Source organism: Hydractinia symbiolongicarpus, chromosome 12, assembly GCF_029227915.1.
Source record: "Hydractinia symbiolongicarpus strain clone_291-10 chromosome 12, HSymV2.1, whole genome shotgun sequence".
In the NCBI taxonomy this organism is placed as follows: Eukaryota; Metazoa; Cnidaria; class Hydrozoa; order Anthoathecata; family Hydractiniidae; genus Hydractinia; species Hydractinia symbiolongicarpus.
The window spans coordinates 23,833,391-23,859,029 of record NC_079886.1 but is presented as its reverse complement, the minus strand read 5'-3'; the positions used below and the strand labels follow the sequence as shown (position 1 = coordinate 23,859,029).

Below are 25,639 nucleotides of genomic sequence, written 5' to 3'. Positions count from 1 at the left end.
TTCCCTATTTAAACCATATGTTCTTATCATTTGCTTCTTATACAGAAAACTAATTTGTTAAGCTTTATTACATTTCACCAGACAATTTTATTGTTTAAAAAATTAATCAATATTTTTTATAATGATGTAAGAAAAACAGATGGTATAAAAGAAAAAAAAAAGATTTAGGAGTTAGTCAGTAAGAAAGCACCACACAAAGATTATATAAAAGCATTGGTGTAGCAACAACTTGATTAGAATAATTAAGATAATTAACATAATTAGGCAGGAAAGGAAATAAGTGGTGATATATTATTTTCTGACAACACCAAAGTGAGTGCGACCATGTAGGGTGGTATGTCAAATACTGCCCTTTTGACTAATATCTGCTAGTAACGAAATGTTAAAAATGTTGCTTAGCTTGGGTGGGCTGTTTTAAAAGGAAGCAGTTTTAATTTGTGTAGCAACTAGAAGGAAGTATACAATACATTGTTTGCTACAAAACTTTTGTTACGCATAAGTTAGCTATTCCAATTACGCAAAGTCAATCGCGCTTATTATCTATGCAATTAACAAAACAGAGTAAATTTATTCATCATGTAGAATGATAACTGTTGTCGCACAAAGGGGATTGTGGGTAAGAAAGCGAGTTTATGGATAAGAAGTGTTGGCGCAAATAAAAAAAATATTCGCTAGTCTGAATTATGAAAACTTCTTTTCGTCACTTTTTTGTTACTGGCTTGTAGCCTCACATCAAAGACCTCAAACCCCTTTCCGGAGTCCTTTGTTTCCTTTTTAAACTCTGATAGATCAAAAAGCGACAGTAGCTCTAAAGGCAAGTTGTGATCAAACGTTTTTTAGCATTACCGTCTCACTAAAGTGGTCATATACATTCTCTCAGCATGCTGATGTTTCCCTATTCTAAATTTTATTTTCTCCCTAAAGAAATCTAATGTCATTCAATCGAGAGGAACGCGATTTGTAAAAATATGTTGTTGCACTGTAGTCTGGAGCCAGCGTTTAATTTGTCAACCCTTCAAAGGAAACAGAGATAAGCCATCACATTCTTATGTTTTAAATAGTTTAATAAGATTGTACTAACCGGACAGACAGTCTCTAATACACTATAAACAAGAGCAAGACACGTACACGACTTCATTACGTAATGTTTTGAATGTCCTTTCAAAACGTAAACATATCACATTACAGTCAATAGTTTAGTGCGACAATAGAGTGCTTTCTTCTCTATAATTAGAACTTAATCCAGTGGAAAAACAGCCCCTGCTGGCTGTCTGCCTACACATAAAAGTTAATAATACAGCTAAAGGAATAAAGATAGCAGTTGACAAATACAAAGATTGTTAAATATATATTTTTGTAGTCGTTGTTAGATTAGTTCGTGAATCGCGACGACGGTTGTCTGCTGAAATGTAGAAAAAAGGAAATGGCACCTTAAGAACAAAGAAAAAAAATGGATGAACAACTGAGTAGGCCATGTATCTAAACAAATATGGGCGAATTATGTTACCACCAGTAAACACCAGAAAAGAGTCAAGATAGTCGCTCTCGTACAACTTCATACTAAGGTCATGTTAGGGTCTTTTTATATTTGGATGGAACCTAAATCGGAAGTGTTCAGAGGTTTTTTTATTTTCAAAACTGTCAACTGTGAGGTGTTTTCTTTTTAATTTCGTATTATCCTTGATTTCCTGGTTTGGAGACAAATATCAAATCTGTTATCGGGTGGAGAGACGAAGTCTTGCTTAGGTAAAATCCTACGGATAATCAGTAACAGACTTATAGAATTTCCGGAGTAACAATGAAATCGGCTATTGGAGCCATATCTTTTAAATCTTCCAGACATACTCAGTTGACTTTTGTGGGGACAACCTCGAGCCTCTTAAAGAGGAAATAAAGGAACCAACATAGATTTTAATGCACTTGTTCTTATGAAAAAGTTATCGCTAGGATCAGTTAAAAGAAACTGCCGACAGTTAGATTCGACTTCCCTAGACTTACTTTGGTTGCCTGAATTGCAATATTAAAACTTTAATTTTGGGGGTAGAAAAGTTTTGTGTGTATTCCAGAGCGATCTCAAACAGAAGTAAACACGATGAAATAAATATGTTTTATATTTAACTTATAGTTTTTAATTGGCAGTTATATTTCTGCTAAATCAACATAAAACGTTTTGTACATATAAGAAAATCCTTCTTGACATAACTGTCGTAATTATTATTATTCTTATCTAGTTTATATTAACTTCGATAAGTGCTTTATCTCTGCAGAAGATGTTATCCTTATTAATTTACGCATACTTTCATATAGTACTTTTATCGCGTTAATATAAAATTCCCGCAACACGAAAGCAAATGAGACTTAATGCGTATTAACACAACCTTGTGAAATACGGTACAATAAATTAGATGGTGCCAAAAGTTTTTTGTTAGTATTTTTCTTTATTCTATAATTATTTTGTAGTTTGTAGTAATCCAATGATAAAAATATTTCCGCATCATGAAACAGAAAGATTAGTACAAACATAAGCGTGTAAAGAGGATTGATAAGTCAAAGAAGACGATTTTCAGAAACATATTCCTTAACACAAAGTTTGTTTCACGTGTTAAAAAACTAATTTAAAAACTGTCTTCACTAACAGATTTCCCGCCATTTTTGACGTAATAGGTTGGGATTAATAAATCAGTAAAATATTCGTCTCCTTCTGCGCATAAACATTACTTGTCATATGATTTTCTATCTGTTTGTCTGCCAAAATGGTAGCGGTCAGCAACCACGGCTCTTTCAGCTGGCTAATAGGTAGTTTAGCTATACTTAAATTTGTAACTTTTATAAACTAGGCTGGGAAGAATGGAGCAATTGGTCGAAATGTAGCAAATTTTGTGGCACTGGTACGCAGCAAAGATCAAGAGAATGCACTATGAAAGAACCTTGTCATGGTCCACGTGAACAGGCCAGAGAGTGTAACACATTTTATTGTTCAGGTGTGCAATATAACTTTATATAAATTTAATAAAATTATGCTACCATAATTCTTATCCATTCTTAGCTTTTTGTTAGACATCAAAGTTGTTTTCAGCCTTGAATTTGACATTAAATTCCAATATATTTAAAAAAAAATATTTTCCTCTTAGCAATCTTGTATTGCTTAAAAAATAAAAACAACAATTCCTGAAAACTCATGACTTCACAGCAAATATTTTATTCTTTTCTTTTACATTTAGACACGATAAACATACTACCTTTCATCTTGGAATATCAACACGACGAAAACATGTTACCATGGAAACTACCAGGAGAGAAATTTACAAATGACATAGAGCAGCGTTCAGTATCAAAAGCTCCCACACACCTGTTATTTACAGACAGTTTTCCAAAAGACTCTGTGTTACATGTTTCATTTAAAGGACCTGTGAAGGAGCCCCAATATGTTTACAGTGTTTATAATGCAAATGATCGTCTTATATTTGGCGTAAAGCTTTCCCCCTACGATATAAATTTTATCCAGGGTAAAAGGTTAGACTCGACCGTAAACTTGCCACGGGAGCACTCCTTCCCGCATCCTTTCACCAGTGATATGTGGTACACTTTCGCTATACATCTTAGTGGTGACGAAATTAAAATTAAAATCGACTGCGGAGAAGTGTACGCCTCTACTTTAGTTGAAAATATTTTTAACAATATGGATATATTTGGACAAATGTATCTTGGAGGAGGTCCAGGCGTTAAATCGAAAGAACAAGTCAAGGTATAGAATCTTTGCAACGTTTAAAAAATTCTTTCAAATAATCGGAGATTGTAGATTGCAGATGCGCATTTTTATCGCCGTATGTTTTACCAGGATAGTTTTGTATTTTAGGTCGAAATTGGTCAGATATCCTTAGTTAAAGACCCCAATAGTCTAAAGAATCAATGTGGCAAAATATTATTGGTAAGTTTGTTCACGTGCTACACAAATGCAAAGTGTAGCACTTTGTCGTTTTACTTTTTATTTTCCGACAATTCTTCATGTCGTTCTGTTCTTCACATGAGCTCACAAAGTAACACAATAGGGCTTGACAGTAAACGTAAGTTTTTTATATAAATTTAGGATACTGATGAAGAAAAAGAAGAAATAAATAAGGACGGGAAAGTGACAGAGATTTCTGGTGACGGGCCTTTAGCAGGACCTGATGATTCAGAGAGTGGCGATGTTGAAGAAGGTTATGGGTCTGGAGAAACAGAGGGTAAATATTTTACAGAACATCATTGAACAAAATCAATAATCCGAATAACGAACGAAAATAAATATATAAATAGACCCCAATTCGGTCCATATCGCTCTCATTTTAGTAAAATATTATTTCAATTTAAAAAAACTTTCTATTTTTTTAGTGAGCTGTGACTGCATGAACGGTGGTGTATGTAAGCAAAATGGCGTCTGCAAATGTTCTCAAGGTTGGAGTGGTGATAAATGTGCAACTCGTAAGTGTTATAAATGTATATTGTATTTCAGGGAAATCTGTATTACGTGGCGGTTCCTCCTTGACTGTTTTTTTTTTTGTATATAAACTTGTATTTCTCATTTTAGCTATGTGTTATAACAAATGTCTAAATGGTGGAAACTGTACTAAACCTAACATATGCAGTTGCAGAAAAGGCACAAGTGGAAAATATTGTCAATTTAGTAAGTCTTTAAGAAACTTGATAATGACCTTGCTTTCAATTCAAGCCTTGGTGCCAACCTATACTATGACATTATTCTTTAAGGGATAACCTCATAACCTCATTCATACCAGTTGATTTCCCCGCGTATAACTTTATTTGTTTTTTTATTATTTAGCTGAGTGTCAGTTACCATGTAAAAATGGCGGCATGTGCATTGGACCAAATAAATGCAAATGCAAGCAAGGTTTTCAAGGAACACAATGTCAGACAAGTAAGTAATTATTAACACTTGGAAAATCTGGAAAAATAATTAAAAGTTATAATAATTATTTTAAATTATTAGAAATTTGTCAAAAGAAATGTGAAAATGGAGGTACCTGTTTTGACAATAAATGTCAATGTCCGAAAGGTTTTAAAGGAGACATGTGTCAAGAGAGAGAGTAAGTACGCTCTTTAGACTCAATTTAACAAATTCTAAGATTGATTTTATACCCTTTTTTCGAATGAAAAAAGGGGGTAATTAACAGGCGCGGTTGGGGGTAATGGGGATGGTTAGGAACATTTAAAGAGTAAGGATGTGATCATGCGCATACTCATTCGAACATGCTGCTTGGCATTACCCTTTTCTCGAACGACAATTTCAAATTCTCTTTTACTTAACTCGCATTACAATCTGGTTTTAGAAAATGCATGGAGTATACAACAAAGCGAGTTTCCTTCACAAAGCCAGCAGTTTCAGTGAAATTTGTATGCAAAGAACGCAAAGATGATATATGTCAAAAAACAGCGTAAGTTTTTTATTATGTTTTTGTAAACAAAAAATCCAGGGTGCTTCCTAGAAAAATCTTGGAATAGACAACAACAACAAAAAGCTTTGCGAGATAAGACCCTAACTTACCTGAAAATGGGCGTACACATATAAAAAAGACGCAATAACGGGAACATAAAGTAACGGATGAATAGTAAAACATATATTTTATTTTAGACTGGAACAAGTGACTAGACTGGAAGTACATTACCGACAAGAATATGTTTGTAAAACGTAACGAAAGTTTAAATAAAAGAAAATAAACCGAAAACAATTAGACGCCCGAAAACTGCTTCCCACGGTGACAGTGTAGCTACCCTTACAAGATGTACACCATGGAGATTGTACTACTAGACCAAATTCGAATTGATACTACCAAAATATGCTTAAAGAGTCAAAAAAGGTTGTAAATCCTGCAAATGCAGGCTTATATAAACACAAACATATACAAATAAATATATGTATAGTTTTATGTTAATTATATTTTGTGACTTAGAAAGTAAATTTTGTCATCTCACAAAAACCAACAAAATTTCGCTCTTATGGAGAGTAGAAAACACTTGATGGGAAGAAAACGCTTTTTTTATTATTATATATCATTATTATATTATAGTTATTATTGTTTGTCATTTCAAATTGTATCTCACAATGACATACATATATATATATACATAGTATTGTATAGTTATTTATTACGAAATTTTAAAGATAAAAACACTAGAACGCAAAAAATTTCAATTGTTTTGAATTGTGATCACCAGTATTTTTGGTTCATTCTTAATACTTTGACAATGGATCTCTTACTTTCTTCTCTATCATTAATTTCATCGTATTTCTTTTGATAAGATTCCGGGAAACGAAAGTTCAAAAACAAAATAACTATTCAATATTTTCCGAAATTTTTATACTTGGATTGAATTGGTATCCTAACTCTGAAAAGAAAACTTCCATTTGCATGTGAGCTGATGTTATTTTGGAGAAAAGGACTGTTTGTATGTTTATCGCATAGATGTTTTGTGCTTCTTGAAAACGCATTTGGTTTACAACTGCACAATTACTTTTTGTATAAACCCATATCAACTGACAGCATTGCTGATAAGTAGCATACCTTAGATTTACCTCCTCAATAAGTACGAAACGACTTCCTTAATCTTGGAAAGATAGAAGAGAGAAAGTGTAATTTGCGGAACAGAACTTAAAATATACAGACCGTATCTTATGCAGTATTGCTTTATAAACTAGAAAAGGTCACGTTGACTGATAACCGTAAGCGTAATTCTTCTTCTTAATAATACTTATATTTTCGTAAGAATTAGTTTCACAATTTCACGAATAGTCAATTTCTGTTACATAATTGTTTCCACACGCTTCTTTTTATAAGAATACCAAATTTATAACCCCCTGAAATTCGAACCTGATATTTATATGGAGCGTATTTTTACAAAGAAAAAAAAGCGTGTAACAGCAGATAACTTCTGTTCATCAAATTGTTGATGGTATTTCGTTCTTTAACAACATAACGGCTGCATCAAAGTCAATTAGATTAATAGAATAAATCGCCATCTCTATCATTGGCGTAAGGGTTCTCAGAACCTGTGTAGGAAGACATGGACTGATGTTTCTTCAACTTCTCTCGCTGGCACAATGCCAGCGAGAGAAAATATTATTTTTGTTATTAAGGAAGTGCTTATATCAGCCCGCTTAGCTGGGCTGGAATCAGCTCGCTATCACATGACGTTTACTCAGCCTAAGCTGGAAAATAGTTACATGAAAAGTGTGTATTTTCAATGAAGTTTTTTATGTATATTTATTGTTTCTAATGCCTCATTTATATTTTATAAAAAATTTTCAATAAAAATAGTCAGTCTAGTTTGCCAGTCATATAAAAAAATTCAACTCACCTTGCCGGAATCTCTTTTAAAAAAAAGCAAGATCCTGGTTAGCCGGCTCTCTTCCCACATGACAGGTTATTGATTTTTATTAGAATTAGTAAAGGGAGCCGAGATCACAAGCCAGCTGATTTCAGCCTAACTCAAATGAAAGCCTCCTAACATATATATAAACAATGTCAACGGAGTAAAAAATTGGTGAATTTACGGAAGCATCATGACTTATTATTCACAAATTTTGCTATAAACAAGGTTTTAAAAAGTTGTGAACTTTGCGTATGATGGAATTGACAAAAATTGGCGAAAATACGTTTTTCGTGAATAGCGATAGTGGTTAAAGCATTTCGCGAAAAGCACAAAATGTGTGAAATTTAGTCCATTATTGTTGTTTGTTGTTTTTACCGCATGAAGCGAGGTTATAATAATAACGAAAATACAAATGAAACTCAATATTCATTTGTTGCTAGGAAAGCAACTTTGTACTCAGGTTGTGGTAAACCTTGACCGTGATATCATAAGGACAGCTTTAGGTAAGAGACATGTCGAATTTGCGGGAAAGCACAACAACGAAATACGTGTAACATAAATTAATCACAACGATAGCTTATATTTTTTTAAAAAAATAATTTTATTATCTATCTCTTTTCAAGGAGAAAGTTCTTAAACACGCTAAAATAAAGTTTATTAATTCCGACCTCCAAGTACGCCCTCTAAATAGCGCCACCATTTAGCTAACGCCGCACCTTGGAGTTTAAAAATGTAAAAGGCGACACAGCGGGTTAAATAGTAAAGGAAAATCAGTAAGGGAGTTTGCTTGTTTTGCATTAAGTAGTTCTCTCCCATGAGATATTTGTGACCAAAATCGTGTGCTCTTTTCCGCCACATGACAAACAAAGTTGGCATGCTCGATTACTTCTTCTATATTATCGGGTACAAACGAGACAGTATTCTTCAAGATTAATCGACTTTGCTCAAGCAGCTTCATCCTCACATCCTCAGAAATATTTCTTAAAACATTTATTTCAGGTATGAAATAGTACTCCAGGTGACCAGTAGTGAAAGCTGCTTCAAACTTTGCGAAAAATAATTGAATAACACAGAGTACGGATGCTTCCTCCCATAACACATGACCAGGCGGATACTCTTCCACCAACCAGCACATTATCGTTTTAGCAAAAAATGAAGAAACGTTCTCGGGATCAAACGGTTTGAGCCAGCGATAGAAGATAGACTTTGCGATTAAATAAACTAGCTTTTGTTCTTTTGTATAAAGTTCACTTAGCTTTCTCTCTACACACGAAAATGAATATCTGTTTTCCACGGCGCTATCGTTTTCCTTCTCATCATCAGAAGGTTTGGTGATCATGTAAGCATACTCACATAGCTCCTGTGCCAGATCTTTGTTAGGCCAGGCTCTTTTTCTGTTCACCCATTCGTTGGCTACAGAGGGCCACCAGGGAAGCTTCACAGCGATGATAACATCCCAGGTAAGACAGGCTTTGTATTTATCATGTACGTATACTTTAACGGATGAGGTGATGGAGGATTTTGTGGGCATATAACAAGTTGTGTTCAGTTTTACTTCGTCAGCTCTGACGTCCATAGCTGAAGACATGATAAATTTTAAAATACCATAATCAAAATCAGAATTTTTGGAAAAGATTTCTTTCAATTTGTTCGAGCTTATGTATCCATCTTCATTTATTGCATCCTTTGCATGATTTCTGAACTCATCCTTTTCAATCAAGTCTAATATCTTTTTGTCAACTTTTAATTTCGCATAGCCAGGTTTACCAGCTATATCAACAACTGCGTCTTTGCACTGGTTTGTAAAATCACAATAAACAAACTCAATATCTGCTTCAATTTCTTTAGTGATCTTCTCGTCGTGTTCTTTGTCAAGACAAAACATTCGAGCACTAATCGCTCCTTCGAATACACTGCCTGTCACATTGCTACGCACACCCCATCCTTTTATTTGCGTGATTGCGTGAATGTGATGCTTAATTAAGTCGCAGAGCTGGTCATCTATCTTTTGAAGATCACGAAAACGTTCTAACTTCGAACCTAAAGAACAAGAAACATTAAAACTCTTCGGTAGAATTTAATTTCGGGAAGGTTAATAAAACTAATGTTTGGTGAGCTGTAATGTCCATTTTTTCGGAGGGGGATGGGTCTACCTATTTTTTGGCGCCAAATTTATCCGGGAACACGAAGGCAAGTAGATAAAACTCAGTTTTTGTATCCCTTTAGTCGATCAACAATTCACACAGTCCAAAGAGAAGTGTTTTAAAGTGTAAATTTGCTGTGGAAACCGTGTTTACCAAAAAAATCTTAAAATAAAAGCAAACGGCCCGTGTGCTAAATGAGCAAGATTTTCGTGTTCAATCTTTTTTGATGTACTTAGCTCAGAAAATGCCATTTTGTTTACCATGCATAAATTAGGACCTGGGTTTTTAAGACATTATGGTATGAGAAAAAATCGCTTCATTCAGTAGCACAGAGTTTTGTTCTTCGGTAGACGAGGACCGCTAACAACACAATCGAAGCCGTGCTCGTTACTTAGATTTTCTGGTGGCGCAAATCCGAATTTTCCATTTTTATGCATAATGGGTGGCCACAAACAGCCAAGCAGGTAAATGATCGTGTCGATTCTGTAAGCACAGTTTACGATCATATATTCTCGATGTAGTTAAGGAAAGTTTCACGGCTTTTTCGCGCGACATAGGGGAATTTTTAAACATAATAAATAAGTCAATTAAATGACACAAGAAGGAAAAATCATTGTTTAACGCACCGCCCTTTTTTTTAAAAAATGTTACTTAATTATTTCGCGGGTGATTGACCACGGCTGTTTGGTCTGGAATTTTTATGCGTTGGACATAAAACACATGTCCGTTCTGGTCTGGAAATTATAATTTTAGCAAACACTTTTTCTTTTTGTCTGTTTGTTTTTGTAGCTAGATACTGGGTGTCTTTATCAAATTATCGCATGCTTATTTCACACTAAATATTTATGTGATATTTGGAAAGGGCATCCATTAGTGCAACGTTTGGTGCCAAATCTACTCCAGTTACAAGTGCATATAGAGATTTGTGGACCATTTTAGTACCAAATAGCAAAAAAACATGCATGTTTTTCATAATTATCCCGATGTCATAAAAAACCCTAGACTTTTTTGAAACGAATAGCCACCTTTGTTGTAGACATAAAAAGAAGCTAGATGTATCAGGATATTTTAATATAAGCTTGCGATGTTTAAAAAACCTTCCAAGAGTGTACCCTGCTTTGGGACGGATAACTCCTTCAAAAACATTTCATTAATCTAGACCAGGCCTTAATTCAAGAGTTGAAAGCTTGCAGACCAGATATAATATCAATTCCCAGGCGTGAGACATATTATTAAACATTTTTTTGAAGTTCAAAGTTCAGGTTTTAAAACCCCCGAAAAACGTGTATTTTACAAAACCCCACCTTAACTGCGTCGAGTTGATCAATTAAGTTGGTCAAAACCCAAGTGGTGCTACAGCTCGCATAAAATATGTTGGAGATGCAAAAAATATCGATGCAGGAAATTTTTATCATCGACAAATTCCTGTAGATGCAGATCTGTTTTAATAAGTCTGGCATCTTGAATAAAATTATCCGCGTTAGTTTGTTGCGACAATTATATCTTTGGCTACAGATCTTGGCATTTTCTAACGCTGAAAGTGAAGAAATATCGAGTTATTGATCTATCATGCTTAAAAATAGATAAATCAGTCATAAAACAGCTATTGTAACACAAAAAATGTTATATTTTTTGAACCACGTGTTGTTTTGAGTGTTGATTTTTTTTTGGAAATATTTTATCACTCTAGAGATTTTAGAATATATTGATGTTAGGGTTAATATAGCGAGCAGAAGAGATATTTTAAATATACTGAGTATATGTCTCAGGGGGGTACCGTATCCTTGACTCGGAAAAAGTTAAAGATTTTATTGCTATAAAGAATTAGGATAGAAAAAAAACGACTTAATAAAACGTTGGAACATTTATGAAAGATTTGGCTAATTTTGTAGTTGGTTAATTTTTAAAACTGCTAAAATAACTCGAAGGTTTCACTAACAAACTTTATATTAAAAATGATAAAAAACAACTTACAAAAACTTTCTGTCGACATCTCTCTTTATAAACATACCAATTGTATACAAACAGAAATCGCCACAAGTTAAATACAGAAAAAGGGAATTACCCTCACGTGATCTTTATCTTAAATTAGGTGAATTCCTTTTTCTTTTGTACTTTCCTAGAAAAAATATACGGTACTTTCCCTTAGATAATTTTCTCGGATGTCGTTAAACGCCTGTTAAAAGCCATTCTAGTTCCCATACCTCTTACAGATAAACCTGAATTAGTGCTCTAGGCACGAGAATGGTTCAAAGTCAAATTTAAACGCTTCATAAGAATATCATAAGTCTTAGCAAGCTGGGAATTATTCTTATCTCTCTGTTGTTCTAAACGGTAGACATATAATTTTAACCTGAACTCCCAGCCTGATAAAAAACGTGTATAACCAAAAAGAATTTCCTTATTTGATTGGCTGTTTGCTGACTCAGGGGCGGCGCCACTAGGGGGATGGGGGGGGCTTTACTCCCCCCAGCCCCCCTAGTGGCGCCGAAAATTGATTTTACCCAACCAGGGAACCTGCAGGCTAGCCCCTATCCATTTGGAAATTGTGGCGCCGCCCCTGTGACTATACCGGCTCGACTAAAGATTTTTTGTAACACCAGTCATTGTGTCTTAAAAATTTCCCTCATAAAGGTAAAGATCGGTTTCTATTGAACTCTGTAACTGCTGTCCAACTGTTGTATTGATAGAAAAAATGGTATATCGACACATTTGTTATGCAACATCTCTTGTGCCGCTTTCTTGTACAATGTGTTTCCAATAAACGGCGTGACGGCGACTTTTGTATAATGTGTGACTGCAGTGTAAAGATAACTTATTGAAATACGGTACGCGATAAAACAGATCATTTTCAAAGAAAGATATATTCACAAAAGAGAGCAGAAATACAGTTTATTTTCCACCAGCTTTCGATTTCTTTTCACCTTTCTTGACTTTCTGCTCAGTATACAGAACGTGCTTGTTGACTAAAAAATAAACAAGTGAACAAAAACATTACAATAGTCATATGTTCACAAACCTGGAACAATATAAGTGCCTTCGAACGAGAAAAATTTAAAGGATTTCTCATATTTTTTTGCTTCAACTTTTACAAAATTTCAATATTCAAAGTGCATTAAAACGCGCACAAGCGGACACGAGAAAATTTATGGCAAGAGAAGCATTAAAAGGCTTAACACAATGACTTACAAAAAAACAATGTTTTTTAACTGGACAAAAAATGGTTTAAAAATATTTATATAAGGCTACGTCTGCTAGTCTGATTTTATGATTTTAGAGGTTTTAAGGTCTGGGAATACGCTACTTTAGCTCCAGAAGATACGTTACTTTGGACACCCCGCAATACGAATATGGGCGACTATCAAGTATTCCAAAAAGTACTACGGTAATCTTCAACACATGCACGAACAACCCTGCTTATAGCTGAAACAACACTGTCTACAGTTTAAACAACCTGTCTACAACCCCCAACAACTTATCTAACAACCATGACTGAAACCCAAAGAACCTCTCTATAGCTCAAAAAACCCTGTCTGTAGCCCAAACAACCCTGTTTATAGGTCGAAAAACCTTGTCTACAGCCCAAAACAACCTGTCTACAGCCCCAAACAACCTGCATACACTCCGTGTTTAGGCTGAACAAACCTGTCTCTAGCATGAAAAACCGGCCCATAGCCTAAAGAACCCTGTTCATAGCAATAACTTACCCACAGGATCATGTTTGAGCATCGTTAATTTATCTTTCAGACGATTTCTAGTCGTGGTATAGAAATGTCCTGTTCCTGCCATGCTAACCAATCGAACAACAATACGTCTAAAAAACATGAAGTCATAACATCACATCTTTCGCATTCACAGTGGTCGGTTTAATATTCGGTTAAAATTCGTGGTCGAACTTAATACTCGGATGACGTTCGTGTCAATATTACATCGACTGCCGACAGTTACAAATAACCTTGCAGATTTTTTTTTAGAAAACATTCTAAAAATAAAAGGGTGGCTTAGCGAAATTAAACTTGACTGTTTTATGGAGATTGGCGAAATTAAATTTGGCGGTTTTACGGACCAAGGTGAAATTAATTTGTGAGAAATAATTTTCGTTTTTTTATAGAACTATGTGAGTTAACGGGTGTTAAGAGTTAATAGGGGCCAAAGTATTAAAAAAACACCCTACGAAACAGCGGCATTTTTTCCACGAAATGTTCTAAAACTGAAGTACCAACTGTAGGGAGCATGCAAGTGTCTACAAAATAATTTTATCACTTACTTAGCTTTTGCTCTAGCCACTAAGAAAAAAAAAGAAAAAAAAATTAGCATCGAAATAGAATTCTTAAGTAAAAACAACAAAAAACAAAATCAGCTTTACTTGTAACACTTGACACCAACACTGGGCACGTTATCCTCTTCGCATTGTTTGCCTTTCAATATGAAATAATTGTGTATATTTTTCTAGAAGTAATATTTAATATTTTATACAACATGTTGGCATTATTGTAAGGTTTAAACAAACGAAAACAAACTGTTTGTTGGTTATACAGGTGAAAAACAATCAAGAAGATTTTTTGATAACAGTATTTCTAGCGAACAACATTTTATTCGTTTTTTCATTTAATACAGCATCGTAAAAAAAGGGAAAACTTCTAAACAATTTTATAATATAAAATTAATTCACAAAATAATGTTTTCTCCAAACTAAATCGCAGTGAAATCTTTGCTTCCATCGTTTTCTTTCTTACAATGTTGTACATGTTATCTTTAAACTCGTGGGTGACACAACAATGGTAGTTGTAGAATAGTGTAATGTATTTTTGCCGACCTCAGCTTTTGCAGAAATACTTTGTATTTTGAAATTTGATAGTCTAAAAACAAAAGTCACTGAACTTCAGGTTTCGTCTAAAGAATGTCTTAAACTGCTTTTTTTATTATAATCCATCGGAATGTTACAACCAACGAACAATCAGACTAAAACAACTGTTTGACATATACATAGTGAAATTTTCATTAATATAAAAACGTTTTTATTCTACTTGTCGAATGTTTGATATGACGTTAGAGACCTCCATGTTTGTTATGATCTTTTCTAAAAGATTTACAGCCTTTTATGCAAAGTAATGTAGATCTCAATAAAGAAACCGAGATTTTTGTTCGGATAAAGATTTACAGCCTCTTATGCAAAGTAATGTAGATCTCAATAAAGAAAACGAGATTTTTGTTCGGATAAAGATTTACAGCCTCTTATGCAAAGTAATGTAGATCTCAATAAAGAAAACGAGATTTTTGTTCGGATAAAGTTAGTTGCTGTTGCAATAGAGACGTTTCTCTTTTCTAAAAATGAGGTCTGCTAATCATCATTAGCATTCTCTTCCCATTCCACCGTTTGTGGGAAAACACATTAAGACGTATTAAGAATGTCTTAATGCGCTTTAAAAAAGACACCAAAATTTTTGATTGTCATGAAATTTTTTTGCAGAAACAATGCAGATTGAACTAACCAGTAAATAAATTCTATGTATTTACCTCGTTTCCCCAACTCGTCCAACCAGGAATCAAACTTCTTGCGAATAACTCTAAACACAACGCTGTGTTGCGAACATACGGTCGTAATATTTCTAAACGTCAATATCAGACAATACAAAAGAGAGTAGAAAAATACAATACACTTTTGCAAGGGATTCTGTCTATTTTACAAAATTACTTAGACTTTCCAGGTTTCCGAAGGTTTAAAATCTAAAAGGTATTTTTTGTGTTCAATTCCATAAGAAATATCCATAAGCTTTTATCTTAAAATATCAATCTTGAATTATCAATAATTAGAAAACAGATTTCAATAAAACGAAAATCCAAATTGTAGAAGAATTAAGGTTTTTCCACTTTTTACACAATTTTTCGTTCATATATTTATAAACACTTCAGAAAAAGTTACGTTTTTACAGGGTGAAGGACAACCACGGGTGAATCAAGTTTTGCATACATATAATAGTGTTTGCGGAAAGAAATTTTTGCAGTTGGACAAAATTTTCATTATTTCCAAAAAGTTTTTAAGATTTTGTCTCATTAGCATGAAAACTCTTAAAAAACCTTTCTAGATACCACATCTCGCACGAAAAACCTCGGCGATTAATGATTGCCCTTACTTTTTGCGGGAATAAAATTTTCCAAAACCCGCGAAAACCACAAAAGTTCCACAAACACTTTTTTCACCTATTATACCAGGAATTTTTTTTTCTTCTTTTTATACACTTGTGTAAAAAAAAGAATTTATTCACATAAGCGGTAGTCTAAATTATTATATTTTATTAAATGGTCAGTAACCATATATATATTTTTTACAAAACGAGAGAGGGGAACCATAATAGATGCAGATTTAAGATAATTATTTTAAATTGCAAACGTGCCATAGTCAGAAGAAATCCTGGTTTTCTGAGACGAAACAATTCACAGAATGCTTCAAACATGTCACCCAGAGTACAATCAGTACTCCACGCAACAAATCGCAATAACTATTTTTACCGTCTAAGGTTGGTTTTCTTGAATGAATAGAACATGGTAAAGAACAGAAGATTCTTTCTCGCGGTATGTCAACAGCTGATTGTTTTCTTCGACCAATGAGAAGCGGCTCGTATGGTTTCTTGTGTGTTGAAGAGAACTCTGTTACGTACTCACCACATGTTGTCAACTTGTAAAACAAAGTTAAGAAAATGTTACCAATTTTTTATTATAAAGTGGAATAAATTGACTGAGTTAAAAATGTAAATGAACATTCTAGCAATTGCTAATGGTTGTTCATAATGCTCTTAGAAATTCATTTATTTTGATAACTCTATAGATACCCTAAATTAAGAAAGACAAAGTGGCTACATACCTTCACCCAGTGCCAGTGAGCAACTAACTCAACATCCCAATGCTTAAAAAGAACATCTCTAACAAACTCAAGATACTTTTGTTTGTTCGTTACCCACACAACGATAATACCATCTGGAGATAGTAAGTGTTGCATGGGAATCTTCTTTAAGTCGTATTCGGGTAGGTGCGAATATCTGAATTTAAAAATAGAATTAAAGAAAACCTGACAAACAAGGAAATAAAGAAATAAAACAAAAAAGCAACAAACAGGAAACGGGCGAACAAACAAACAGGAAACAAACAACAACAGAACAAGAAACAAACGAACAAACACAAAACGAATAAACGAACGCAAAAGAAATGAACGAACGAACAAAAAACATAAAAACAAACAAGAAACAAACGAACGAACGAACGAACGAGGAACGAACAAACAAGAAACGAACGAACGAACAAAAAACGAATGAACACGATACGAACGAACAAACACGATACGAATAAACAAACAAGAAACTAATAAACGAACAAAAAAAACGAACGAACGAACGAACGAATATGAAATGAACAAGAAAACTAGAAACGAACGAACAAGAAACGAAAAAAAAACAGGGGAAGAACAAACCAAGGTCATCGAACGAATAAATGAACAAACAAGAAAGAAACAAACGCTACCGCTGTGAATAAAATACGGGCATCAATACGAAGACAAACAAAATATTACTCTTATATCACAATCAACAACATGCATAAAAAAGTGTTTTTACTAAGCAAATCTTACTTCTTACTCCTTTTCACAGATTTATTCTCCCACGGTGGATCCATTACTATCACATCATATGAAAAACCTATGTAGCAACAAGCACGAATAAAAAAATGTGTAAAACAGAACAGCAACACAACGTTTGCACAGGTAACATCATTCTAGATAACATTACCCTACCTTTCAATAAATTCGGTAACACTTTAAAATCAGACATTATAAATGTGGATTGAGCAGGAATGATGTAAAATTGATTCGAAAATTGAAATATATGGGCTGCATCGTTAGAATTAGTGACAACACGATTAAAAATATCATCATATTTACTTGAGTGAGCTAGATAAAAAATGGTATACAGTGAAATGAACGTAACAAGAACATTAGAAAAAACTTTCAGAATTTACAGCAGCCTAGAATTGTTTTTTAGGTAATAAAGGTTTATGAAATTCCCTTTTCTGACTATATTAATTTTTAGCAGCTTTTTCTGGCTTTTTTCATATTAAAAAAAATAAACTGTTAAATATTAAAAAATACATACAATGAAGTATAATTGGTTGCTTGCAGATAAATTCACAGTCACTACAGAAGGACGCCAAATGTATTTCATCCACCGAATGTTGCACACTAGAAGTATCTATTGCAAACAAGGGGAGAAATATTTAAGAAGTTGACCAGTTGTTTATACGATGTTAAAAAGAAATGTAATTTTAACTCACAAGTATGATTCAAGTTGTTAAAATACGTTTTTCCAAGCGTAACAAGTTCTTTAGTTGAGGTGTCAATGAAAGTGGAATGCTGGATCGATAATTTGAAAAACAGAATTTTTTTATGGTAGTAAAATAAAAAAACAAATCTAGAAAAACATAATGGGGTCTTTAAAAAGGTCCAATTAGATAAAAGTGGAAATTTTAAACAATTTTGATCACATTGATCATAAAATATATATACAAAGATTTTTTAAAGTTTTACATTTCTTAACTAATCTTTTTTGCTACTAAACTTTTTTGTAAATAAGACCTATTTACAAAAATTCAATAATCAAACGAAAAAAATCACCTTCTGATGATATGCTATCATTTTTAATTCACCATGATTCATTGCACACTTTCTCTTACGCTATAAAGACGAACAAAAATCATACATATAGATACCAATTTCATAACATAAAAAAAATGTAAAAAAAACATTACTAACCTTACGTTTTCTTTTCTTTTCTGAATCAGACGTTACACCATCCTCAGATATCATATCACTGGATTCATGCTTCTTTGTTGTGTCACATCCTTTAACATATGGTTTGTTCTTATGATCAACTGCATCTCTATATGTTGCTTTCACATAAAATAAAGCTGCATTCGATCTGTAGTTTGTCCCTATTGCTGCAGATGTGAGAGAGTCATTTTGATCTAATAGCCAGCCGGATTTTGTTTTTAGTATTATAGCCAGTTTAGCTTTAACAAATTAAATCAATGATTAAAAAAAGGACGTTTTAAGTAATTTAATAAGACAGGCATTTTCGAAACTATTTCTTTTTGTAGAAATATAAAGCTTATCTCTCACAAAATAACAATTTCATTTATCATTAAGAGATTGAAAAATTGTCCATCTTTTTTTATTTCTTAAAAAAACCTTGACCAGTTCTCAAGTTTTTGGACTTAGAAGTTTTAATAATAATGCTAATTGAGTCATGACGTATGTATTTGAAATAATGAGGTGCTGTTAGGTTTATCAAAGTATGTGGTAATGTAAATATTTTTTGCATCAATTCAGTTTGATATTTTTAATATGTGTGAAGAATATCAATATTTTGTTATTCTGTTTATCACTCATAAAAAACCAATAAAAATTTTATGAAAACCCAAACCGATGCATACCGGGGGCTTATTTGTTTTGGGGGGGGGCTATTCGGTCAGGGGGGTTATTCGGGAGTGGGGGCATAATCAATGAATAACGGTACACAACATTTAAGGGACTTTTGTATGAAATCAACTTGCTTTTTAACAGGAGGTAAGCTTTACCAAGTCTCACTTATGTGAGAATAAAGTAAATTTGAAACCAATCAAAAAATTCAGTTTAATATATTTATTTAATAAATAAGATACAAAGAAGCTAATTTAAAAAAACATTTTAAAAATATAATAAAAACATAATATAAAATCCTTTTAATACAGCTATACCAACAACTGTGGAGTAACTTGTAAGTTGGTTACAAATCTTAAATTTATTTTACAGTACGCACACAAAAACTTATATATACAAAATAGAAAAGCATTTCTTCTTCTTTCTCCCCCACACTATTTTTTTGTCAGTTGTTTTTGATATTTATTTTGATAAATTACTTAAAGTTTAAAGGTAAATTTAATTAAAACAAAACTCAGCTTCTCATTTAAACAAGCATATTAATTACTTTGAACAGCGCTGGAAGTTGATTGGATGTTATGCTATGAATTATAACCATAAACTCAATGTTTTCTGAATAAGTTAAAGAACTTTACACTCCCTTGAAAATTTTAGGAAAAAGGTAATCTTGAAGTTTTTCTAACATTAAGTTGAAATTTTAAGAAATTTTAAGCTGAGTTTGGTTAATGAAGTAGTTAACCCGTTATGTGGTTAGTAAACTAACCAATAAACTTGGACAAAACTTTTTAAAACACATGAATAGAAATACCTTTTTTACAAAACTTGGTCAAAATTCATCAAAACACTGTTTTTGATTTTTCAAAGTGATATTTAGATAATCGATCTTAGATAACAATATAAGTTGTTCTTCTTACACTTTTTATTCCTACATTATTTCTATACAGCAAGATATGGCTTGGTTAACCTAGATCTTTGCTAATTACTTGCTTGTGACTAATTTAGGAGAATATTTTCTTTTTAATAAAAATCTTATATAAAAATGCAGTTAAAATACCTGTGCAACAATACCTAAAATCCTTCATTTTGACTGTGCTCAGTAAATATAGCCATAAAAGCAAAATATGATCCAAACATAAAACAGAGAATTCCAAATAAAATAATAAACCCATCTATCGTTATCTGCCACCAACGCAATTGTGCTCTACAAAGCTTTAAATGAAATGAACAGGGCACGACAAGTGACATAATCACTGTTATTGTAGAACCAACAAATGCCATTAGATATGCAAAGTATGGAACCAACACAGCAACACCCAGTGAGAACCCCATAACAACAAACCGTAAACAAACAGATAAAAAAAGGTTAAAATTATTTTCTCCATGTGATGGACAACATGGAAACATCTGATGAATTGCGTTGTCAAGTTTTTCAAGCACAACAAATGTTGGTAGAGAAAAATGTGATAAAATAGAGATTCCTATGAAACAGGCTGTAGCCACACCAAGTGCAAAATGATTTTGTAGATCAACCGTGATCACTTGATTTGTCTTCCCACCATATAAAATAGCATTAGTAAAACCAAAAAAACATTGCACTCCTGCAGCGAGAAAAAATGTGAGGTTAATTACAAATCCAAATCTCTTGCGTTTTCCCATTTGTTCTTCTAACCCTGGCATGACTCCATGAATGCCAAATGCATAGATTATAATTCCAATAGCTATAGGCAATGCTGAAATATTGTGTTTGGGCACTGATGAAATACTCCATTTTGAAACGTTTCCCAGACAGTAACCTTGAACTATAATTAAACCCATAGCCAATGAAAACACTCCAATTGTTTGCATCCAACCAATTACTGCCAGCTTACGGATAAAAAAAGTTGGCAATGCAAGTACTGCAGCAATAGCAGTACAGCCATGAATATTTACACCTGGCACTATCTCATGTGTCAGTCTACCAAGTACACAAATATTTAAAACACATATAGCTACCATTTCGAACACTTGAAAGGTTTGAATAAACCAAGCTCCTTTTCGTGAATTAAAAACATCCTGTGCAAGATCAACATAATCAACTCTGATCCTGACACGTCTTCTTCTGCTATGATAATCTGTTGATTTCTCATACATCATATTCACCAAAATTCTGCTGGTGTAGTTTGTGACAACACATATGAGAAAAATAAACGGTAACACAACATAGCCACCCATTGCAATTGCAAAAGGGAAACAAAGCAGACTTGTACTTAGCAATAGGTTGACAATATTCCACCCAACCAAAGCTGTGGATGCACTTCCTGTTACATTCTTTTCCAAATAATAAAACGTTTCTTCAGTGGCAGAAGCATCTGTACGAGAGATGTAATTTATGCTCTCTCGATCCGGGGGAAGAACAGTAGCCCCTGGAAAAGAATACAGTCAGGATTTATCAACTCTATTTAACTGGATTGTTTTTACTTCAATAATGACAATCATAGACTTTGTTAAAAATAATAAGGCAAAAATATGTTGAGAGGAATTAACTTTGGCAGACAACAAGACATTAAAAAAACATAAAATAGAGGAAGAGTTAAAGAGACAAAAAAAATTAATGACACTAAAAAAACTGATTGCAAAACAATGGACAAACCATCAGTATCTGTGCAGCAAGATTGATTACATGAATAAGCACCATAATCAGTTTCTGTTTCGTAAGCTGTACCATGATATGACTGTTCATCCTGGTAAGATCTATTCACCATGGAATCGTAATCATACCATCGGTGATAACTACACACACAAAACATGTCACTCACAGTGTTAAAAATTTTGACACTTTGCTTAATACAAGTTTCTACCTTTTAAAGTTAAAAGGCTACTCACACTTTTTATTGACATAGCAAAAATTATGAGACCATCAGACTGTTGCATAAAATGCTGATTAAGGTATGGAATCGTGTTTTCAACAAACAGTTACAGAGATATTGAAGTTTAAATCCCTTAGATGATATTATTATTCAGAACACATGTTAATAACATTCTAATAATAATAAATGTTCTATCCTGTATAAAACATTGTGTATATAATAACCCAGTTTTGACTCAATTTAGGCTAAAGGTGATGGCACCTCCCTAATACAAGGAATAAAATTTTGCACATAAGACCTGAGAGCAGCATGCCCGCCTTTGTTTTATGGGGTTGAAGGTGTGCTAGTGCAATAGACATGCTAGAATGACAAGACTGCCTGGCAAAGAACGCATACATTTTCAACTTTTCCTGTCAGAAATATACATAAAATGCAGAAATATATATAAAATGAAATTACAAATTTGAAGTTGTTGACGTTTGTTTTATGAGATAAAATGGGGCTAACTTCCCCTAAGTTATTGATGTGAAACTAATTTTTAACCTCAAGAAAGAGCTTATTTGTCACCTAACAAACGAGACCTACATATCACGTAAAAATATTCTCTTTGTAAAAGATACTGACACATGGACAAAGAGAATTAAAATACTGTACATTAAGAAGAAGCAAAATGAACATGCTTTGAAAAATATGTTGCATGTTGTAATTAAATATAATTTGTTCTACTCAAAATTAAAATACCTTACCTGTCATTAGTTGAATCACTTACGTTACCTAAACTTCCATAGGTAGCTGCTTGTTGGCCAAACAACAACGTATTACCCTCTTCGTCAGGAAAAATATCACTGAAATTTTCTGGAGCTAATACACCATAACCCACGTTATGATCCATTATTGACTTATAATGCAATCATTAATTTGTATATATTTGAAAATATAACACTTTTTTATGTCTGAAAGTTTAAAAACAAAATTTTAAATTTTACGAAAAATTAAAAAAACTGCTTTTTAGCTAGTGCTACAATGAAATTGTAAAAAAAATAATTTTCGACAAAAAAACAACAAAAATAAATTTGTGTTGAAACATGATCTATTTATGCCAAAACATACACAATGCACACATCTATAAACATAATTAGACACTTCAAATGTCAAGAGATAATATTAAAATGTGTAATATCACAAAGATCACTATATATTGTGTGAGTGTATATTTTGTCAACTAACAAGTTGTTAGCCTTTGCAGTTCCCATGGGGTCCTTTATATACACATTTCCAGCAACACTATTCTGTCTAATCTTGGTCGTCTATTAGCACAAAGTAATGAATTTTTTTTTTAGACATGGTTTATTACTATGATCATAGGTTAAATTATAATGTAAGTGAAAACGTATCATTGTAAAATGTAAATATATACATTTACAATACTTTTATAGTATGATATATGTAGGTTTTATCCAGGTGGGAATTTGTTGCCATGTATCTTTATTTTTATTTATTTTATTTATTTAGAATATTTATACAGCATTTTTTTCAGTAGTGTTACTGTTATCAATGAAATAGCTGTTAAAAAAAATAACATCAATAATGTAAGATACATTATAAAGATATTATAAACTAAAAACATACTAACCAAATTAAATTTACAGTTTTGCTCCTACAAATTTGACATAGATTATAATGAATTCATTTACATTAATTTCTTCTTAAAAAACCCTTCCACAGTCTTACTCTATATATGTATAATCCAAATCAAGATTTTAAAATATCAAAATTTGTTTTAGAAAACAAAAATTAATATCTTATGAAGTTACACAGGCCAGGTGATTTTTCATATATTTGCCGACATAAACTACTTAAACGCTGGTATATGCATGACCACACCAGTATTAGCACTGGGAATCTGGTACAAATGTGGGATGTAATTTATAGAACCTATAAGATATGTGGCAAATCTTATATCTATATATGTGTTTTGGAGCCTTTCTTTAAGCACACATAATGAGACATTAAAGAATTTAATATGTGGCATAAGTGTTAGGAAGGAGTTCATAACAAAATAACTTGATTATGAATTGATTTGGTATCAAATTGACTAGTATGCGAGTAGGAAAAAAATTAAATTGTGCTTGTGAGGTGCGGGGTGAGTGAAGTCAATAACATATTTGAAAGAAATAGCTTCAGAAAGTGTTTTTTGATACAACTTGTGAAGAAAAAGAATATTATTCATAGGTACAATATATATTAGAAAATTTAAGTATAACAAGATTACCATAAAGAATGGTGGCAGATGTGTATTGGTTGACAAAAGACACCAAACAAATAGCTCAATTTTGAAGTGTATAAATCTATTTAACAGAAGCACTAGGTTGACCCCAAATTTGAGAACAATAGTAGATGGGAATGAAAAATAGCATGACAAACTAAAATGAGGACATCGCACGATACGAAGTGTCTAATCTTAGCCATGGCTCCATTGTTAATTTGTTTTAAATTACTTGCAAGACATTCAACATCAATAAAGTTGCAAAATATTGGCTTGGGGAAAAGCTTTGTCTCAGTCGCCATCTTGTTTCCTAAAGGTAAAATAATTCCTTTCCTTTAGGGCTTGTGCCGTAAACTTCCGGATGATAATTTTGTGACTTAGACACAGGCCAGGATTTTATATATACAAAGCGGTTTTATATATATACCATGCGGTTGTTTTCTTTCGTAATATTTGTAAGAGATACTGAAAATGAGCTTGTTACAGGTACTGAAGATGAGCAATAACTCAATTGCTACTTCCTGCTTGGAAATGTCTGCAAAAGTGTAGAAAACGTACAGCAATGCCCACACAAAGGTTTTTGTTGTTTACAGTTTGACTCAGCAAGCCTTTTTGATTCAAGTCAGTAAAGAACTTCCTTTATCGCTGACTACCTGCAGCATTGACTACAATGAACACATGAGTAAAGAAAATGGACAGGCTAGCAAGTTAAAACACCAACTGGTAGAAGTTGTAGAATAGGGGGGTGGGGGAGGGAAGTCTTGGCCCAGCATCTGTGTCTTCATAGTATATGTTACAAGGAATTGCATTTCAGGAATGCTCTTGGGGAGGGGGGGGGGGGGGGGGGGGTTCAGGAAAGTGCAGGAGGTTTAGGAGGACAACCAATTTAAGTTCAGGCCAATTTAATTCGAAAATTCGCCTGAACTCACCCTTATATATGCAGGCGTTTGCGGCTTATCGACACATTATTATCATTATAACATTGTAACAGGATAGTATTTTTGACTTCATAACAATTTTATCGGAGGTCCATATTTCAGGTGAAGAGAGTGCAGAGCTAGACACATTTTGGAGTTTTAAGAACAATGTTAGGAAGTTTGAGCACAGATAATTTTTTGGAGCAAAATTTAGATAGCTAAAAGCATCATTTCCAGACAGATTTTTATTGCGGTTACAGTTTGTTAGCTAATTATGTTTCCATTTCCACATTTTATAGCATTCTTCCCCCTACGAACTAGGTTTGTTTTCACCCTGCGAAATTTTAAAAATGACGGATGTAGCACAAATGTGATTCATTACATAATCACTTAAATGCGCCCGCAAGTAAATATCAGGACTGTGACTCCCCGTGTATTTTTGTTTTAAGATAATGCAAAAACTGGCTATAATCTAAAAAAAAATTAGCACAAAACAACTTTCCCCAGCGGAGAAAATGTGGCTTCATATTTGCTTTATTATTTCAAATTTTATTAACTTAATTAACGTGAAATTACTAATTCTCAACATATATATAAATGTATAAACAAGCTTCGTAGCAGTGACAAGGATTTAC

The 25,639-nt window shown here is 33.1% G+C and overlaps 4 protein-coding genes across 5 annotated transcripts in view; 1 reads left to right on the top strand and 3 right to left on the bottom strand.

Annotated features, from left to right (window-relative positions):
* LOC130621507 (uncharacterized) overlaps positions 1-6,197 on the top strand; it is a 29,580-nt gene extending 23,383 nt beyond the window's left edge. Inside the window, exons 3-12 of the mRNA XM_057436808.1 lie at positions 2,838-2,981; positions 3,222-3,745; positions 3,857-3,928; positions 4,088-4,223; positions 4,372-4,461; positions 4,568-4,663; positions 4,820-4,915; positions 4,988-5,084; positions 5,328-5,432; positions 5,630-6,197. Of these exons, the coding sequence (XP_057292791.1) occupies positions 2,838-2,981; positions 3,222-3,745; positions 3,857-3,928; positions 4,088-4,223; positions 4,372-4,461; positions 4,568-4,663; positions 4,820-4,915; positions 4,988-5,084; positions 5,328-5,432; positions 5,630-5,690 (1,421 nt within the window). The 3' untranslated portion in view covers positions 5,691-6,197. The remainder of the gene's footprint in view (positions 1-2,837; positions 2,982-3,221; positions 3,746-3,856; positions 3,929-4,087; positions 4,224-4,371; positions 4,462-4,567; positions 4,664-4,819; positions 4,916-4,987; positions 5,085-5,327; positions 5,433-5,629) is intronic.
* Positions 6,198-6,710: 513 nt separating this feature from the next.
* LOC130621511 (uncharacterized) lies at positions 6,711-11,892 on the bottom strand. Its single transcript, XM_057436812.1, has 2 exons — positions 11,487-11,892; positions 6,711-9,408 (listed from the first exon to the last, which is right to left on the bottom strand). Exons 1-2 carry the CDS (start codon positions 11,503-11,505, stop codon positions 8,093-8,095), a joined length of 1,335 nt encoding a protein of 444 aa, XP_057292795.1. The 5' UTR covers positions 11,506-11,892; the 3' UTR covers positions 6,711-8,092.
* A 570-nt stretch (positions 11,893-12,462) lies between these two features.
* On the bottom strand, positions 12,463-19,040 carry LOC130621517 (N(6)-adenine-specific methyltransferase METTL4-like). Of its 2 annotated transcripts, XM_057436817.1 has the most exons (13): positions 18,310-19,040; positions 18,172-18,231; positions 17,832-17,910; positions 17,654-17,749; positions 17,296-17,451; positions 17,134-17,200; positions 16,375-16,549; positions 16,023-16,188; positions 15,030-15,121; positions 13,879-13,961; positions 13,780-13,798; positions 13,220-13,326; positions 12,463-12,478 (listed from the first exon to the last, which is right to left on the bottom strand). In XM_057436817.1, the coding sequence occupies exons 1-11, from the start codon at positions 18,361-18,363 to the stop codon at positions 13,792-13,794; spliced, it is 1,035 nt and encodes a 344-aa protein (XP_057292800.1). In that variant the 5' UTR covers positions 18,364-19,040; the 3' UTR covers positions 12,463-12,478; positions 13,220-13,326; positions 13,780-13,791. The 2 variants fall into 2 exon arrangements, with proteins under 2 accessions (XP_057292800.1, XP_057292801.1); XM_057436818.1 differs by lacking the exons at positions 12,463-12,478; positions 13,220-13,326; positions 13,780-13,798; positions 13,879-13,961 and adding an exon at positions 14,087-14,371.
* Positions 19,041-19,182: 142 nt separating this feature from the next.
* LOC130621509 (vesicular inhibitory amino acid transporter-like) lies at positions 19,183-23,231 on the bottom strand. Its single transcript, XM_057436809.1, has 3 exons — positions 22,568-23,231; positions 21,605-21,744; positions 19,183-21,377 (listed from the first exon to the last, which is right to left on the bottom strand). Exons 1-3 carry the CDS (start codon positions 22,711-22,713, stop codon positions 20,044-20,046), a joined length of 1,620 nt encoding a protein of 539 aa, XP_057292792.1. The 5' UTR covers positions 22,714-23,231; the 3' UTR covers positions 19,183-20,043.
* Positions 23,232-25,639: the final 2,408 nt, after the last annotated feature.

Bases quoted from the DNA above. Each gene is read 5' to 3' on its own strand.
- LOC130621509 (XM_057436809.1), bottom strand. From the start codon at position 22,713: ATGGATCATAACGTGGGTTATGGTGTATTAGCTCCAGAAAATTTCAGT. The intron at 21,745-22,567 runs GTAAGGTATTTT...TTGTGTGTGTAG, and splicing joins AGTGATTCAACTAATGACAG to TTATCACCGATGGTATGATT. The intron at 21,378-21,604 runs GTTTGTCCATTG...ATTCTTTTCCAG, and splicing joins TTGCTGCACAGATACTGATG to GGGCTACTGTTCTTCCCCCG.
- LOC130621517 (XM_057436817.1), bottom strand. From the start codon at position 18,363: ATGATATCTGAGGATGGTGTAACGTCTGATTCAGAAAAGAAAAGAAAA. The intron at 15,122-16,022 runs GTAAAAATAGTT...ATTGACGTTTAG, and splicing joins AAGAAAACCAACCTTAGACG to AAATATTACGACCGTATGTT. The intron at 13,962-15,029 runs GTAAATACATAG...TATTACTTCTAG, and splicing joins GGACGAGTTGGGGAAACGAG to AAAAATATACACAATTATTT.